Genomic DNA, 17,000 nt, shown 5'->3' with positions numbered 1-17,000 from the left:
ATAGAAACAGGACTGGTTGGTCCGCCTTGAGTATAATATGACTGGGTGAGAGGCCATGCCGATGTGATGTTTCAGTGGCGGCAAAACTTTGGCGGCATCGGCTCGCCCTGCCATAAGAAGACACGTATGTCTTCAAACACCTGATGACTCGTCGTCGTCATATGGCTGGAATATTGTTAAGTACGACGTAAAACCCCAAACAGTGAGTGGGTGAGTGCTTGGGGTTTAACGCCGTACTCTGGTATGAATCATTAAACAATTACCTTAATTCTGGTTCGCACCCTTCTGTTTCACACTCCTCTGGTTCACAGTCTGCTGTTTCACACTCTTCTGTTTCGAATTCTGCTGTTTCACCCTGTTCTGGTTCACAGTCTACTGTTTGATACTTTGCTGTTTCATACTCTTCTGATTCATACTCTGCTGTTTCAGACATTTCTGGTTCACTCTTGGATGTTTCAGACTCTTCTAGTTCACACTCTGCTGTTTCACATATTTCTGTTTCACACTCTGCTTTTTGATACCTTGTTGTTTCATGCTCTTCTGGTTCACACTTGGCTGTTTCATACTCTTCTGATTCATACTCTGCTGTTTCAGACTCTTCTGGTTCACACTTGGCTGTTTCAGACTCTTCTAGTTCACACTTTGCTGTCTCACACATTTCTGTTTCACACTCTGCTTTTTGATACTTTGTTGTTTCATAATCTTCTGTTTCATACTCTTCTGTTTCATACTCCTCTGGTTCACACTCTGCTGTTTCATACTTTTCGAGTGTATACCCTTCTGTTACACACTTTTCTGTTTCCCACTCCGGTATTTCATACTTTTCTGTTTCATACTCCTCTGGTTCACACGCTGCTGTTTGATACTCTTCTGTTTTACACTTTTCTCTTTTATACTCTTCTGATTGTCACTCTTCTTTTTCACACTCTGCTTTTATCTGATAATCTTCTGTTTCACACTCTTTCACACTCACACTCTGCTGTTTCACACTTTTCTGTTTTACACTCTTTTATCTGATAATCTTCTGTTTCACACTCTTTCACACTCACACTCTGCTGTTTCATACTCTTCTGCTTCATACTCTGCTTTTTCATACTCTTCAGCTTCACATTCTACTGTTTCACACTCTTCTAACTGATACTCTTATGTTTCATACTTTTCTGTTCTACACTGTTTTAGTTCATACTCTCCTTCTGTTTAATACTTTCCGGTTTCTTTCATGCCGTAGGTATCAGTCTGCGTATCAGAGGAGAAGCCCACGTCTCGTTTAGTGAACCAGGGGATGAAGGCACCACAACGTTTCAGGGAAGCGAGATTTACTTTGAGGAAAACATGTGCCTGTTTTCGCCCGGTAATGAGCGTTTTGTTGAAAGTAGGTCCAGGGCAGAAATGAACTGTTCCAGGGAAAACAATCACATGAAGCAGGTAGAGGGCATTCTCCCAACCCTATGTGGCGCTTTTTACGTTTGCTTTACTGACACTACCAGCAACTGGTTTAAAATCTTGGAAATCCAGAAAATGATGTCAGAAAACATAAATCTCCGTCTCTTGTGTTTTAAAACTTGATATGCCAGCATTCTCTCTATGTAAAATATCTACAACATTATTCTAAGTACATTCAGTCCTCCTTTTACTCTTGAGGAATTTTTAAAACATCAATTTTTAAAAATTGTATCAATCAATGAAAAGCAGACATCGGCTGTCGTACGAAGAATGTTTGCCACAACAGTGGCAGTGACATCCTTGAGTAAATTCCCCATTATACGTCCCGCTACTCACTAGTAAGTTTATCCTCTTTCATGTTGAGGAAACATACCCTTCTAACATTTCGACGCACTGCTTGATCGGCTGGTGTAGCAGTCTTAACCTTGAGTCGATGGACAACGCGAGCCGCTTCGAAGCACTGTTTTTTTCTAATACCAGTCGACACACATACGTGTATAAAATGATCTTTTTTCAAAGCCGCCATATTTACTTGACCAACTTTATGAAAAGCTTAATTACAGCTCACTATTTAAATGTTGAAATTTCTCGATTCATCCCCTTCAAAGTTCTCTTGTCTGGCTCTCACATGGAGAATTTAAATAGGATCACATCGCCTCACATCGTTAAGGGTCCATATGGAAGTTGTGTGCATCCATATATGCTTCTGTCACCCGAACCATAAGGGAAGAAGCATTATCCTGCTGAAATGTGATCCCGTACCAGTGGCGTTGCAGGAAAAGGACGACACTGGGTTGAAGGACTGAAGGATTGTTAACTATATTATCACTTATTTTTTGATTGGTGTTTTTTACGCCGTACTCCAGAATGTTTCACTTATAAGCCGGCGGCCAGCACTTTGGTGAGAGAAAAATCGATCAGAGCTTGGGGTGAAACCCACGACCATCCGCAGGTGACTGACAGACCTTTCCACGTACTGCCATAGAGGATTCGAGCACGAGCTGGACTTGAACTCTCAGCGACCGCATTGGAGGCTTCGAAACAACGAAATGTGAAACATCCCCACACCATCACTGACTTGCATCCAAAATGGTTTCTCTTGTCTGTAAACAGTACATTTCGTGGAACCGGTCTGCCACCGGTGTCTGCCACCGGTGTGCAGGACGTCTGACGTGCTGTCTGCATCATTGCAACCATCGGACGTACCGCAGGACGACGAGCGCGCAACCAAATCTCCCGCAAACTCCCTGTGGGATACTGTGGGATATTGATCCATATGTACATTTTATCTAGTTATGTCGCCACGATATGGCTGAAATATTTCCGAAATGGCGTGAAGCCATAATCATTCACTCTAGTTATGTCAGTTTTAGTACCAACGTAACAATGGTTCGCACAATAAGGGGAAACCATGTTGATGACAAGCATAATAACGGTAGAAACGGTAGGCCTTCTGTATACATGTATATACCCAGAGGTAAGGCAACTACAAGTATTTGTAGCATTAGTCCTGCGCCTGCGTACTGATCAGGAGGATCGTCATATACATCCAAATTTGGAAGTCGTGTAGATTCTACCGTATCAGTTTTGAACGTTAACGTTAACCTTCCAGAACAGGATGGTACCAAAATCTGTAAGCCTTTGATCCATTTTCCTTATCTGATTGAATTCATGAGCCCCATAAATGCGTTTAAAAATTACATTACAGTAGAAATTCAGACATCAATTCCCAAATATGCCAATAATTGTAGACCACGAAATGTTGATTAAAAATACAATATTTGCTGTAAAATGTATTTCGCCTTCTTTTCATCGGCGTCAGCAGCCTCCATAGAGGAAGTTATAACTTTGAAGGAAGGCCCGCATTCCTTCGATTTCCAGTTTAACATTCCGGATTCATCACCGCCAAGTTTTGAAGGGAAATTCGGATGGGTGAGGTATTCGTTGGAATGCAGGATTGAAAAGCCCTGGAAATCTGATTACTTACTTAAAGACAACTTTCAAGTTATGAACCACCTTGATCTGAACCTGGAGAAAGAAGCCGAGGTAAGAAGTGGATGTATGTATGTACATAGATCTGCAATTTATGTACAGGGTCAGATCCGAGATATTCTGTGACAAAGAACTAAATGAAATACACAAACCGGGGTGGACAATCTTGCCAATGCATAAAACAGAATTATAAACAAAATATTGTACTCTCTAAGTGATAATAGAAGGTGGTATTCTGATATATAGGCAATAAGGTATGAGGAATGAGATAGGTATACGCAGTGATCAGGGGCCACTTTCACAAAGATGTTGTACTTATACGATATCGTACATATAGGACAATGGTCATTTTAATAGTGACGTATAAAATATGGTACGACAATTGTACGATGAATAAATGTCGTATGCAGCTTTGTGAAAGTCGCCCCAGAGCTGTAAATGCGCTCTGTGTAAAAGTAGCTCAGATATGTACCAAAATATCAGACTGACATCTTCATATTATAGGGATGGGGGGCGGGGGGGGGGGCGGAAAGGCCTCCGTGGCTCAGTCGGTTAGAGCGCTAGCGCAGCGCAATGACCCAGGAGTCTCTCACCAATACGGTCGCTGTGAGTTCAAGTCCAGCTCATACTGGCTTCCTCTCCCGCCGTACGTGGGAAGGTCTGTCAGAAACCTGCGGATGGTGGTTGGTTTCCCCTGGACAAACCCATTCAGACTTTGGAAATACTCGACATTCATTCTTTTCGTTTATTACAGTGATGTGTCAGATTAGAAAAAAATATAACACTTGCAAAGTTCCTAATCACCTGGACTTCATTTTACACGTATAATGATATAATTGGAGCATGCCTGAACAAATAATCAGAAATTTGGCTTGGCTTAATTATAGGAGTATGTATTCGAGGGTTGGCACTGGATAATTAACATGTGGCTCTGTCTGAACGTAACTTAACCTGGCCAACCCTTCCACCTCCATTTAAGTTAGCTCCACGATGTTGAATTCCACGGTGTCTATTCTGTGACTTCAGCATTTTTTTTGGCCCAGTGTTTAATACTTCACATTCAGCATAGAGCTATATAACAAAATAAAAATCCAACTGATTATTGGCCAGGGCCAGCTTGCACAAAGAGATTGTGTCTACAATCGATTATAGATCCTCCAACTGAGTTTACAAGTAATTGTAAAAATAAGTTACAACCGTTACGCAAAAGCATTTTAAGGCGATTGTGAATGCTTGAAGTTACAATCGCGATCGTAATGCAAATTTGACTCCTACATAAAGGTGGCCTTTGTAAATGCGCAATGTACAAGTGAATTACTTTCCTTGCCTTCATTTTCAAAAGAGTTCTACATCATAATGATGCAGCAGCTAACAACTACATTGGAAAACATGCTCGTAACATCGTTTTGAGACAATTGCATTGCGCATCTCTGCAAACCGAGTCGAAATATACTAAAGCAAGTATTTGTACTTAACGTTAAATTTGTGAATATTTAAATTGGGTAGGACCCAATTGTAAATTCTGATTGTAAATTATTACTGATGTAGCTTACAATCCCTTCGTGTAAGATGGCTGCCGACTGTTAACTAAGGATAAGTTCGATACCCTAGTGATTTACAATCAACTTAGGCGTGCGATCTCATTTTTTCACCCTGTAGATTTTTGTTTATTAATTTATTTGATAAGGCTTCACGCGACAAGCAGCGTTTATCAGCCCTTTCCATTTTTTTTCGCGCAACTTCTCTAATGCCTTAATTTTCCTGGTTGTTTCGACCAAAAGCGTGCAGTGTGTATTCAAGAGATTTTAACTGGTATTTTTCACCGTTTCAGGAGCCATATCATAAAGAGGTGAAGCGAGCGGACGCCTGCTGTTTTTGTTATGATAATGTCGATGTGAGCGTGTGTTTGGACTTGCCCAGACGAGGCTTTGTGCCCGGAGAGTACATCCCCGTCACGGCCGAAATCAAGAACAACACCTCCGAATTTGTCACAACATCAGTCCACTTTATTAAAGTAAGGCACAGTTTTCTATGGACGCTTTCTGCCGCCAGTGTCTTATTTGTCTTCGTCTGTGGCAATTATTCTAGCTTCCAGTTTTAACTGGTTTTGTACTGGACCAAAACTGATATTAAGATTTAAGCCTGGTTTATTAACATTTGATACACTTTTGAACACGCGGCCCGAGGATGCTTGTCAGATACTTGTGTTGCATTGTTATTATATTTTTTCATCTTGATGAGCAAAGAGAGGCTTATAGGTAATGGGTAAGTAAAATTCATTTACCCGTCGTATTCCTGAGACACGGTAAATATGGCCACCGAACTTCCGGTTTTTATGATGGCTGCCATATTAAAAGCTTATCGGCAAAATATCAAGAAGTGTCTACCGCTCCAGAATCTAAAATTTATCTGCACTGGTCTACTTTGATTATCACTGCCTGATGGCACATATCACCATTAATCTGGAACAGATTTTTTTTTTTGCTGACTTCAAGACGTAGTTGGCGTAAGTGGCCAAAGGTGAAGGCGTGACAAAGTTCAGTATCAAGGAATCATAGGTATCACGCGCAAATCAATGTGTAAGCTGAAAACAGCACACACCATACATCTCTTAAAGCTTCACCTTCCTCTTACAGCGCATGCCATGTGCCGCTGTCTATGCTGTAGGTCTACAACAGCGATGCTATCGGTTACAGAACGGTATAAAAACCGAATTGTTTTTCACTTTTACTACGAAGTGTATTCAATAACCTTATATTTCACTGCCGATGTTTTTTTTAACTAAACGTCACACTCGATTAAATATAAGGACAAATACAGTGGAAAGAATTAGAAAGTCTTTGTACTTGTAGGCTTACAATGAATAATACAAAGTGTACCAAAGTGTATATAATATCAATGAGACGGGGGTGCCCTCGTTGCTCAGTTGGTTAGCGGGCTAGCGCAGCGTAATGACCCAGAAGCCTCTCACCAATGCGGTCGCGGTGAGCTCAAGTCCAGCTCATGCTGGCTTCCTCTCCAGCCGTAAGTGGAAATGTCTGCCAGCAAAGTGCGGATGGTCGTGGGTTTTCCCCCATATTCTTACTATGAGCTCTTTTGGTAATGGATATTTTGGCACATAGAGCTAATTTATGTGATACCTCTAGTTCAGCCCCTTTTAAAGTTATTCCATCGTTTTTAAGCAGCCCACAAAATATTTCCACTTACAATATTATAGAGTCAATCAATTTTATCGGTCTATATCAAACCCGATAGAATACGGAGAAAGCTACGTACCATACCTCCCCAGGCGGGGAGCCTGACACTTTGTATTTTGAATTAAACCTGTAACACAATTACCCATCAAATCGAAGTCCGTTATAGGCTTTGTAGCATGTTCTTCACTTTTATTCATGATACAGGTATATTATCAGCATCTTAAGATGAAAGTAACGTGCAGGTGATACCACATTTTCTTGGTAGCTATGAAAATGCAAATTAATAACTGTTCATGTAGAACCCCAATGATGGGCCTTCCAAAATGCATATAGATATCCCCTGAATCCATTTTAATCGTTTAGAAAGTTGAAAAGGGAAGAAAAACGGTAGAATTTTGTGATCAAACATCAGAAAATCTACCTCCACTACGATCGAGCCACCTTTGACCGTCGCTGCAGTCGCGGAGCTGCAGTCATGGAGGCTTCTCTATGTGTACATCACAGACCAAGGGAGACAATTAATTTCTAGATTATGACATGCCCAAGTGTGGCTTTCGACTGTAGTAACACAACGTAGAATACTGTAAAGTGACATATATGGCCTAAAAATGCCACAGATTGAGAAAATATGGACCAGATTTCTCATCGTAAACACCCTTTGATGACGGCCGAGGACTTGACCGATCGTAGTCGTACGTGTATGATGAGACCTGCTAATTGTGCCATGCCTGTACTAAAACAAAAGTCCGAAGGACTAGGTTATATCCCACCAAAAAGCCAAATGAGAAAAGAAAAGAAGATTTTCACATCCGGAATGCAGAAGTTTTTTAGTTATTTGCTTGTTGGAAACAGCAGGCTGTGACACCTGTGTTTAAGATACACGGACTGTAGGGAGCCGCTCGCCATTGCCCAACAATGTTCACGACGCTTCAGCGAGGCCTCCTGTTCACCACGCGCACAGCATGCCCTGCCTTGATGGCCGTAACGGAACTCAGACAAAGTTTAAATTGCCATTTAGATGTCTAACCAATAGCTGTTTCTCTTTAATATAGTTCAAGCCTTATTTATCTTTGCCGGTGATACTTTTAATAATTAAACATAAAATATAAACGCGATTGTTACTTTCACCGGCGGGGCCTCCATGGCTCAGTCGGTTAGCGCGCTAGCGCAGCGTGATGACCCAGAAGCCTCTCACCAATGCGGTCGCTGTGAGTTCAAGTCCAGCTCATACTGACTTCCTCTTCCTCCCGGCCGTAAGTGGGAATGTCTGTCAGCAACGTGCGGATGGTCGTGGGGTCGTGGCCGGTATCTTTCAATTTTTGTTGTAAAACTGTTTTCCTTATATCAGTTTCAGGTGCTAAATCAGAGGTGTACATGTATGGTTAATTATATATTAAGTCATGTGATGGCTAATTCTGGAATAGCACACAACAGGTAGGCATGGATTCACAATTTAACACAACAGGTAGGCATGGATTCACAATTTAACACAGCAGGTAGGCATGGATTCGGCAATGTTTGCAGGGCTTTTCAAGACATAATCAAGACACAGGTGTTACTGGCATGACGTCACCCCGCCAGCTCTCCGCGGTCGACATTAAAGACAGAGGGTCCAAATTTAAGTGGAATTTTAAAAATAAAACCAGCTAAGATAATATTTTTAAATGCAGTTTACAGACTAACATAGCACATATGTTGTCTATAGGGAATATTTAGTGCAAAAATAAAGTCACGTGATGATAAACATGTATGTCAGAAAAAGTATCAGGCACAGAAGTTTCAAGAAATAAGGTCAGATAGATCTGGAGGTGGTAATTTAACATGGGTGTTACCAGTATAATTTCACAACCTGCCACAAAATCTGATTTCAAACCATTAGGAACCTTGTGTTCACTGGGTTTATTTCGTTCACGCCATACATGTGCTACAAATCTAGCATCACATACTTATGACTTGCTTGTACTCTCAAATTATCATTTTGTCCACACTATGTTAACTGCCACTGTTGTAGGAGAGTGCGAGACTATATGGAACAAGCAAGTAGAAGACACTTCTTTGATTGTACACAGCCAGACAGCGTTTAAAGTACTTGTGAAGAACGAGAAATACGCCATGTTCAAAAACTGGAACACAAATATATACTTGACAAAAACTTTGTTAACTGTTTCAGCTACTTTATAGATGGCCTAAATGTATAATAGATCAGTTAGTAATTCGCCTAAAGGATGTATAAACAGGTTTACACGCTACTTTCGGTCTTAGACTTTGCCTTATTCATATCACACCTTCCACGTTTACTTATGTTTTAACGATGTGGTTAGCATGTGGTCTATGTTTCATATTGCAGTTCACCACTAGCAATGTCCAGATTGTAAATCGCCATAAGCAATGTAACGTAACCGTTGTTACTTCTTTCGATCACGCACATTTTCTCTTGAGTACATTTTCTGGCGCCATTCATAAAAAAAACCCTACGAGTTCTACTATCTTCAGTTTTTGTGTCAAATTTTCATTTTCGGCAACTTAAAGTTTAATCCTTACTTGATCTGGTTAATGTTTGGTGTATAATCAATGGATTATTGGATGAACACAGGCTTATTTGTACAAGTTCTATTTTTAACCAAGCTCCTTCACGCTTCAGCGCCACTCAAATATGGAACTTGCCCATATCAACCTGTACTTATTCAATGAACTATTATTATCATAATATTACTCACCGGCCCAGTTAGTAGAGCTTCCGTTTGGGGGCGGTTCGGTCACACTTAAAACCTTTACAAGAGAAAGCTGTTACTTTCTCTTTCGTCGTTCAGCATTAAGGAGATAGTGCAACGACTGGTTGACCCGTACCAGTGTAATGGCTCGGGTGGGGCAGCTTACTAGCAATACTAGATAAAACAGCGGTGGAAACCTGTCCTGCAACAAGGAGGCGTCTGCAACAAGGCTTACACGCACATGCACTCTTAGGGCCTTTCGTCGTCATATGACTGAAAAAATTGCACGGTGTTATACCCTAAGCACTCACTCACTCATAATATAACATCATCTCTTTCTTAGTGAAGGGTATAATACTGTATTTCAAAGAACGCATTTTCCAGTTATAGAATTGACTTTCTAGGATTTATGTAGTTGAACCTTTTAAATTGAATACACACAGTGTTGGTCATATACACATCTGCAACTTACATTTTTTGTTCTAAATATTTCAGTACGAAATTATTGCATTTGTCTTTTTTTGGAGGAGTAAGGTGATAATGTAATCAAGGGCTAACAGAACTACATTTACTAACTGTTTTGTTCTGGAAAATATCTTGTTATTTTTATAAATTATTGTTTTCATTTTATTATTTGTTTATTTTGTCACAGAAGGTCACGTATACCTCACCGGAAGCCGACAGAACAAAAGTTTCTAAACATGTCGTGAACCAGATTCCCGATTTTGAGCTAGAGCCGCACAACAAATACGTTTTCAACCGAGAGAAAATAGAAGTGCCTTCCATTCCTGCTTCATGCCTTCTAGGATGCAACCTAATCACAGTGTCCTACTATTTAATGGTAGGTTCTCAGGCCTCTGTGGTCGTGGGGTGGGATATTTGGCGGACTTGCTGAAGACCGCTCGGCCTGCTCTCCACCATAAAGCCCTCACTTGTTTGATTTATTTAATTAAATATTTACTTCCGGATATTTTGTTAGTGCGTATAATGAGTACATCTAGGTACATTTTTCGTTTATATGTCAGCAGACCTAACAGGGATATCTGAATTTAACGACCGCCCTTCGGCAGATATACTGGGTAAACGTCTTGACTCATGGTCACGGATGAACCAGCCAAAGCTGAAATCCAGCCTGCAACCTGATTGGTCATGGTGTGATTGGCGACGAGGACAAAAAAGTTATACACCAATGAGCCAACGAGGCCACCTCCTCAGTGTAGTGAAAAAGTACAGTGTTTCTCATCACTTGTATGATCTACACTAAGTTTTTATTCTGCTAAAAAAAGGCGGGAAAAGCTAAGGAAAAGCGGCCTCCCGATGTTTGCTCTTAATTCATCATCGCAAAAGCAGGAATAACCAACAGACTGCGTAGCTTAGGCCCGGGTTTCTTCAGGCGGTCAAGGTTTCCCATTTCAATGCGCGATCCGACGAAGACGGTCGTGCAGGAAATCACTGTATTGTCGGTATTAAGTGCTCGCATAAATATAGTTTAAAAGAGTAGCAATCTCTACATAAGACTAATAAACAGCCGAGACAATCGTGATAGATGTTCCGTTCTTCCTAGGTAAAAGCGTGTACTGAGTACTCCGGCGTGCGCTGTAAAGTGGTCGCTGACTTAATCATAGGCACGGAGCCTTTGGCGTCACACTCCAGGCGTACGAGTCAGACTGCTCCCAAAGATGAGATGCCCGCACCACTGGCTCGCCCAGAGTGGGATAGACATCCGTAAGTAGTGAAGATTGTATACCGCTTGATTGCAGATTATGCTTTCTGGAGCGTATGTCTGATGTATAGAGACTGCTATGCCAAGCTGAAGCATGTCGTATAGATTATATGTATATAGATATTAAAGTTGTTTTGTGACAGTTTTGATGTCGTCAGTATTCATTTGGTATTTAAATTTTCTTCATTTCCTCACTAAACATATTTAAAGTGGATGATTGCTTATTTGATTGTGCTTGGAATGATAAAATTAACTGTGGGAGTAAAGGAACGAATGTCTAGTTGTCTGGCTGTAAACCAGCATATGTACCAACTGCATACACTGAATGTTGTGCAACACAAAAAGTGTATTTTTCTTCACTAAGCATCACACTGAAAATTGTCCTTCAAGATATATTCATTTTTTAAAAATTAAATGCTATTCACATGACTTCAACGTTATGAAATCAGAAAACACAAGTAATATGATCATGAAGGCTCGAGTTGTGCCTTTGTAAAGGTTTTTAATTCTATACAATATTTTTAAATAAAATGTTCAGAAGTGTGTTTTAATTTTGCTTTGGACCATATCTTGATCCTAGATATATGGTGTCATTCGTTTTGCATGCAATAATATGACAAGAATGTAGCTGAGAGTTCGATTCCAGCTCCAGATGATTTGTCTGCAGCTTTAATTCGCGTTAGAGGATTTGTAAGGTTCTCTTCCGTGTCTCGCTATCCAACTCGCCGTGGTCGGTTTCGTGATATTCTAGATTAGGGTGCAAACGCCAATCAAAAATATTAATGAATAATTTATAGTCTCATGAATACTTGTAGACTTTTGGTTCTTAGTTTTGGGATACAGTTGGTAAAATATGTGGAATCTATATCAAATATCACAGGCTCTTCAAAGCTCTTCAACACCCAATATCTAAATCAGTACTATGATTTTCCGTTTGCTTTACAGCGACACCTAACCCGGAGCAAAGTGTACAGCCAAATAACGACGATCAGGTTGACCTCTTTTAGTTCATTTTCCAGAGTGCGTGGTTTACAAATTCCAAAATCATTACAAGAAACTTTTTACGCGCTGTTATTTATTTTTTTCTCACAGTTGTTGATGTCATTAATATTTTAGCTTCTGTTATAAGCTTCTGCCATACCCCGAGCGTCGGCGTCCAATGACAAGGAAGGCGATGTTGATGTAAATGTGCAGAACACAGTAACACGAGATAGATGCTACATCGTTAATGCGCTGTGTTCATAATAATTACTGATAGCGACGTCACGTGTTGAGCTCACGTGCAGAACACAATAACACGAGATAGATGCTACATCGTTAATGCGCTGTGTTCATAATAATTACTGAAAGCGACGTCACGTGTTGAGCTCACGTGCAGAACACAGTAACACGAGATAGATGCTACATCGTTGATGCGCTGTGTTCATAATAATTACTGTAAATTACAAAACTCTTGACTTAGTGTATTACTTATTACAATCATTGTTAAAGTACATATCAGGGGTGATATCTCAAAAAGTACTGTATGTATTGAGCTGATGTGATGCATACGTGCAGAGCATAATAGCTCAACTATGCTGGTCTACTCTTGATGCACAGTGAGCATATTAATTTTATTATGTATTTGGCTGAAGTTTCGGGTGTTTCATTCATCCGTCTCATATAACCTAGTTCTTTGATAGCCCTGTTACCAAATCTAAGTTTTATAACCTAGTCAAAGTAAAACCCTACAGTTTGTACAGATTAGCCGCTGAGCATGAGAGGTACCGAATTGTAAGCTAGTCATAATTGTTGTCAAAAATACACTCTATGTGATCACGGCTTACCTTCATTCGTTTTCAGCCAGTCAAAGTCGATTATCTTTGCCCTTAGCAAAAAAAGTAAATAAGAAATTTGTGGACGGAAAATGAATAATAATTCATTCTAAAAGTACAACACGTAAAAAGTAAGATCGGTCTAAAATAAAGTTCCTTGTAAAGATCTGAAATATCTTCCGTCAGGGTATTTGAGTAGGAATGATTCATGGCTTTTGCTGTAATCTTTAAAAAACAAAACAAATGTTATTATCAGAGAATATCTGTTGCTGTGACATTTTATCATGAGCGAATAAAAATACAGTATGCTACTGAATATGTGTCAGTTATTTCACGGTATCATCTGTGTCATTTATTTCACGGTATCATTTGTGTCATTTATTTCACGGTATCATTTGTGTCAGTTATTTCATGGTATCATTTGTGTCAGTTATTTCATGGTATCATTTATGTCAGTTATTTCATGGTATCATTTGCCGGATGAACGCTAAATATTGTCAAATGAAAGATTCTGGCTCTGGCAGGTAGGCCAAGAGTTTATCCACGTGGGTTTTCATGCTTTCCTTTACCCATAAACTTGACGCACTGGTTTTGGTGCAGTGACTTCTGTTGTTGAGCACGGTGTCCCACTGGTAGGTCTGGTCCTGTATCAAATGGTACCGCCTTCCGAAAGCCTGCCAGAAGTTCCATGCTGTGGCTGGTTCCACAACGGTACATGGAGAGTTCAGCGGGTGATCAGACCACCCCCAAAATACGCCAGAGTACCTCACATTTAGGAAAAGCAACCTAATTTCCGATAACATTCACAGTGGTGCTTTAGGATATTTTATTGGATATACAGAACACAATTACAGATCGGAGGTTAACTACTCGTCACATTATTTGATGTCAAGCGACTTAAACCATCGATAAAGGGCAGATGAGAAAACTAACTGCCAGTCTTCCGTGTTATGTCATGGTATTTATCCTCTGCCTAACTCCACTCTGAATTGGTTTCTCTTACCATGACAGTCGTATAAAAGAAAAGACAACAGATGATATAACCTGAGTTATTCACAAAAACGGAAAGAAACAGACCTAAACGGCCGCAGTCATTTTATGCTGATGTGTGCTTGGTAACTGAATGAATCAATTTCTAATCTCGAAATTTTACCAGGCCATGGGATGCACCATGTTGAAGAAACCGGAAACAAAATGTTGTGTTACTCGTACTCCACACACATGGTTAAAAGGCAAGCAAAGGATCGGGTGACTTCAGCGGAAACAGCTGCGTTCTCGGGTTATAGATGCAACTGATTGATTGAAACCGGTAACATGCATGGCGGTGCTTTCGATTTTCTCAATCTGTGCTATTTGACTCACTTTGAAATTCGATATCTCCATTATACAACATCACAAAAATAAAAAAGTATACTTTTTGAGCATCAAGCGGGATAATTTATCGATGCATATATGCATTTAGTCTGGTATTGCCTTTTCTTTGAAGACTAAATTTTAATTATGTTTAGGAGTCAGAACACCCATAAACATAAGCGAATATAAAAAAAATATATGGACCTTTTCATTAAAGTTGCATTACTGGCCATATATCTTTGCGCCTAACATAGAACTATAGGTAAAATCAAATGAAAGTTTTTTTTCCTTAGCATAACTACCCTTGAAATCTGGAACATTAGGGGTATCTGACAGACCCCTTAATATCAGTTAATGAGAAAAATATACTGAACCATTACCTTTTCCCATTATGCCCCTGTGCTACCAGATAAAATCAACCACAGCAAAACATCATGTCAGAACTAGAGTATTGGTGTTCTCCAAGGCTCAACAGGCTCCTACTAAACTCATCCCATTAAAAGATATTCTCAACCAGTACTTGTTAAAGTGAAGTACCAGCTAAATTCCTTTTTTGTTGCCATGAAACCAGGTAAAATAAACTCTATGGTCCTTCGTAGAAGAACAGACCTCAAAACCTAGATTATTTATACCCATCACAGGTCGATAGGTTTCCAAACACTACACCCATTACAAAAATGTTGCACCAATGTTTTTTTTTGTTTTTTACTAGATGTACATAATCCTTTAAGCCACAATAATGTCTTAATATAAAGCCTTTCTATATATTATATACATAAAAAGAAGTAAAGCTCAGGTATTAAGAGAAAATATTTTTAAACTTCCGCAAAAGTCATGTGCTAAAGGTGACAAGCGGCCCCAACAGTTGGTAGAGCGCCCGCTTCGGGAGCGGTAGATCCAGGGTCAGCACTGAGTCGAGTCACACCTAAGACCTTGAAAGAGGAAGTTATATCTTCCTCACTCGGCGTTCAGCATGAAGAGGATAGTGCAACGACTGGTTGACCCGTATCAGTATACTGCTTTCGGTAAGGCGTCTCATTACAGTAGTAGTAGATCCGTCCTGCAACAAGGACGCACATTACATGCACTCTAAGGATTCCTTCGTCGTCATATGACTGAAAAACTGTTAAACCCCAAAGGAATAACATGGCGGACTGATCCGAGGTGGGTTGAGTTTTGGGATGAATTCTAACAGGCACAAGCTGCAGATGAATTATTAAAGAGGACATTATGGATAACAAGTGGGTGCGGATTATGGATGATAGATTATAAATATGTATGGGTAAGTAGTGACAAAAACTGCCGCCGTGACACTTCGTAAACAACAACGCATATAGAAGATTCTAATTCTAACCCGCTGATAGTTGCGGGCCGTGTGGAAAAATACACATTAAATAGTGATGATCTTTCAAACACAGAGAGGCGATGATCTTTTCCCTGCAAGGGTGGTAGTGTTAGTTTGTTTAATGGCGTTTCCATTCTTATGAATGATGCACGCCACGACACAGAGATGAGAACTATATTCTCAATTTTCTCGAAGCACATGGAAGCAGGAACCTTACTGTACCTTCGAAGACTCTACCAGATTTCTTGCCAGGCCTTAAAACATTGTCTGTAATGCCAGCACAGAGTAGTTCCGCATAATAGCGATGTCTCTGGAAAATATATTGTGGGCATCGGAACAACATATGCTCAGTTGTTTCCTCAACCTGGCAATGATCACAAACACCCGTATCATGTAAATCAAATCTGCTTAAATAAGAATTCGTTTGAATGTTCCCAGTCCTCAATCTGTTGCATAGGATTTCTGCTCGCCTGGAAGAAAGACTAACAAGGTGAGAATTAGAAACACTGTTATTAAAATTTTAATAATATCTCCTTTTAGTGGAGGAGTCCCAATCTTCCCGCCAAACTGAAATAAAATTCCGCTTAAATATATACATTGCTTCTGAAACAGACACACACACATGTTGAGCAATATGTAAATGAGACAGCGCTTGTTTCGCTAGCTTGTCCGCAATACCTGCATACTAGAATGGCCTGGGACCCACTCAAGACAGATTTCCACACCTTGGTAAAATAAACAGGTACATAAATGAACTACATCAAAAATGATTGGAGAGCATTTCCTTGGGGTAAAATTCTGTAAAGCAAGTATCGCACTTTAAGAATCCGTGTAGATAGCGGCTCTTGCTTGCTTAAAATCTGCTAAAAAATGCAACGCACACAGAATCCCAGTCAATTCAGCAGTAAATACCGATACTGCATCCGTAAGTCTAAACGCCTTACTATGGTGAATTTCTGGGATACAAAATGCGCAGCCGGTTTTGTCAGTATCCGGGCATTTTGAGGCATCTGTAAAAATGTGTAGATAGTTGCTCCACGTTCTGGCAATATAATCCCTAGAGTAAAGGGAGACAAACTCTGAGTTATCTGATTTTTTCACTTCACTGTCTAACGCTTGTGAAATATTCGGTAGACGTAACATCCATGGAGGAAATGCAGGAATAAAGTTGTATATATACATAGATTGAATGCCGTCGATCTGCATTGTGTCGTACATACATTTCGTCGTACACTAAAGGGCTCTCTTTTTCTGCTTGTACCTTCAAACAGAATATCATAATAGAATGGTCTGAAAATGTCAGTTGCTGAGATTCCATGTGAAGCCTTCAACTCCACTCCAAATTGCAGTGATCGAAATTGTCTTCGAACAAAAGGAGGCCATTCATTACATATATGTTGAAGTACATTTATTGTTTTAAGC

General features: G+C 40.0%; 2 protein-coding genes across 2 annotated transcripts; one reads left to right on the top strand and one right to left on the bottom strand.

The window, feature by feature from the left end:
• Positions 1–259: 259 nt before the first annotated feature.
• On the bottom strand, positions 260–1,094 carry LOC135480904 (keratin-associated protein 29-1-like). The gene is made up of 2 exons (XM_064760833.1): positions 974–1,094; positions 260–852 (listed from the first exon to the last, which is right to left on the bottom strand). Exons 1-2 carry the CDS (start codon positions 1,092–1,094, stop codon positions 260–262), a joined length of 714 nt encoding a protein of 237 aa, XP_064616903.1.
• Positions 1,095–3,234: 2,140 nt separating this feature from the next.
• Positions 3,235–12,087, top strand: LOC135480903 (arrestin domain-containing protein 17-like). Its single transcript, XM_064760832.1, has 5 exons — positions 3,235–3,489; positions 5,267–5,449; positions 9,996–10,184; positions 10,908–11,068; positions 12,012–12,087. The coding sequence occupies exons 1-5, from the start codon at positions 3,235–3,237 to the stop codon at positions 12,019–12,021; spliced, it is 798 nt and encodes a 265-aa protein (XP_064616902.1). The 3' UTR covers positions 12,022–12,087.
• Positions 12,088–17,000: the final 4,913 nt, after the last annotated feature.

Source organism: Liolophura sinensis, chromosome 13, assembly GCF_032854445.1.
Source record: "Liolophura sinensis isolate JHLJ2023 chromosome 13, CUHK_Ljap_v2, whole genome shotgun sequence".
Lineage (NCBI taxonomy): Eukaryota > Metazoa > Mollusca > Polyplacophora > Chitonida > Chitonidae > Liolophura > Liolophura sinensis.
Note: the sequence above shows the minus strand (reverse complement) of the source record. Positions and strands in the feature narration are given on the sequence as shown.

Bases quoted from the DNA above. Each gene is read 5' to 3' on its own strand.
- LOC135480904 (XM_064760833.1), bottom strand. From the start codon at position 1,094: ATGAAAAAGCAGAGTATGAAGCAGAAGAGTATGAAACAGCAGAGTGTG. The intron at 853-973 runs GTGAGTGTGAAA...ATCAAACAGCAG, and splicing joins AAAGTGTGAAACAGCAGAGT to CGTGTGAACCAGAGGAGTAT.
- LOC135480903 (XM_064760832.1), top strand. From the start codon at position 3,235: ATGTATTTCGCCTTCTTTTCATCGGCGTCAGCAGCCTCCATAGAGGAA. The intron at 5,450-9,995 runs GTAAGGCACAGT...ATTTTGTCACAG, and splicing joins CATCAGTCCACTTTATTAAA to AAGGTCACGTATACCTCACC. The intron at 10,185-10,907 runs GTAGGTTCTCAG...CGTTCTTCCTAG, and splicing joins CAGTGTCCTACTATTTAATG to GTAAAAGCGTGTACTGAGTA.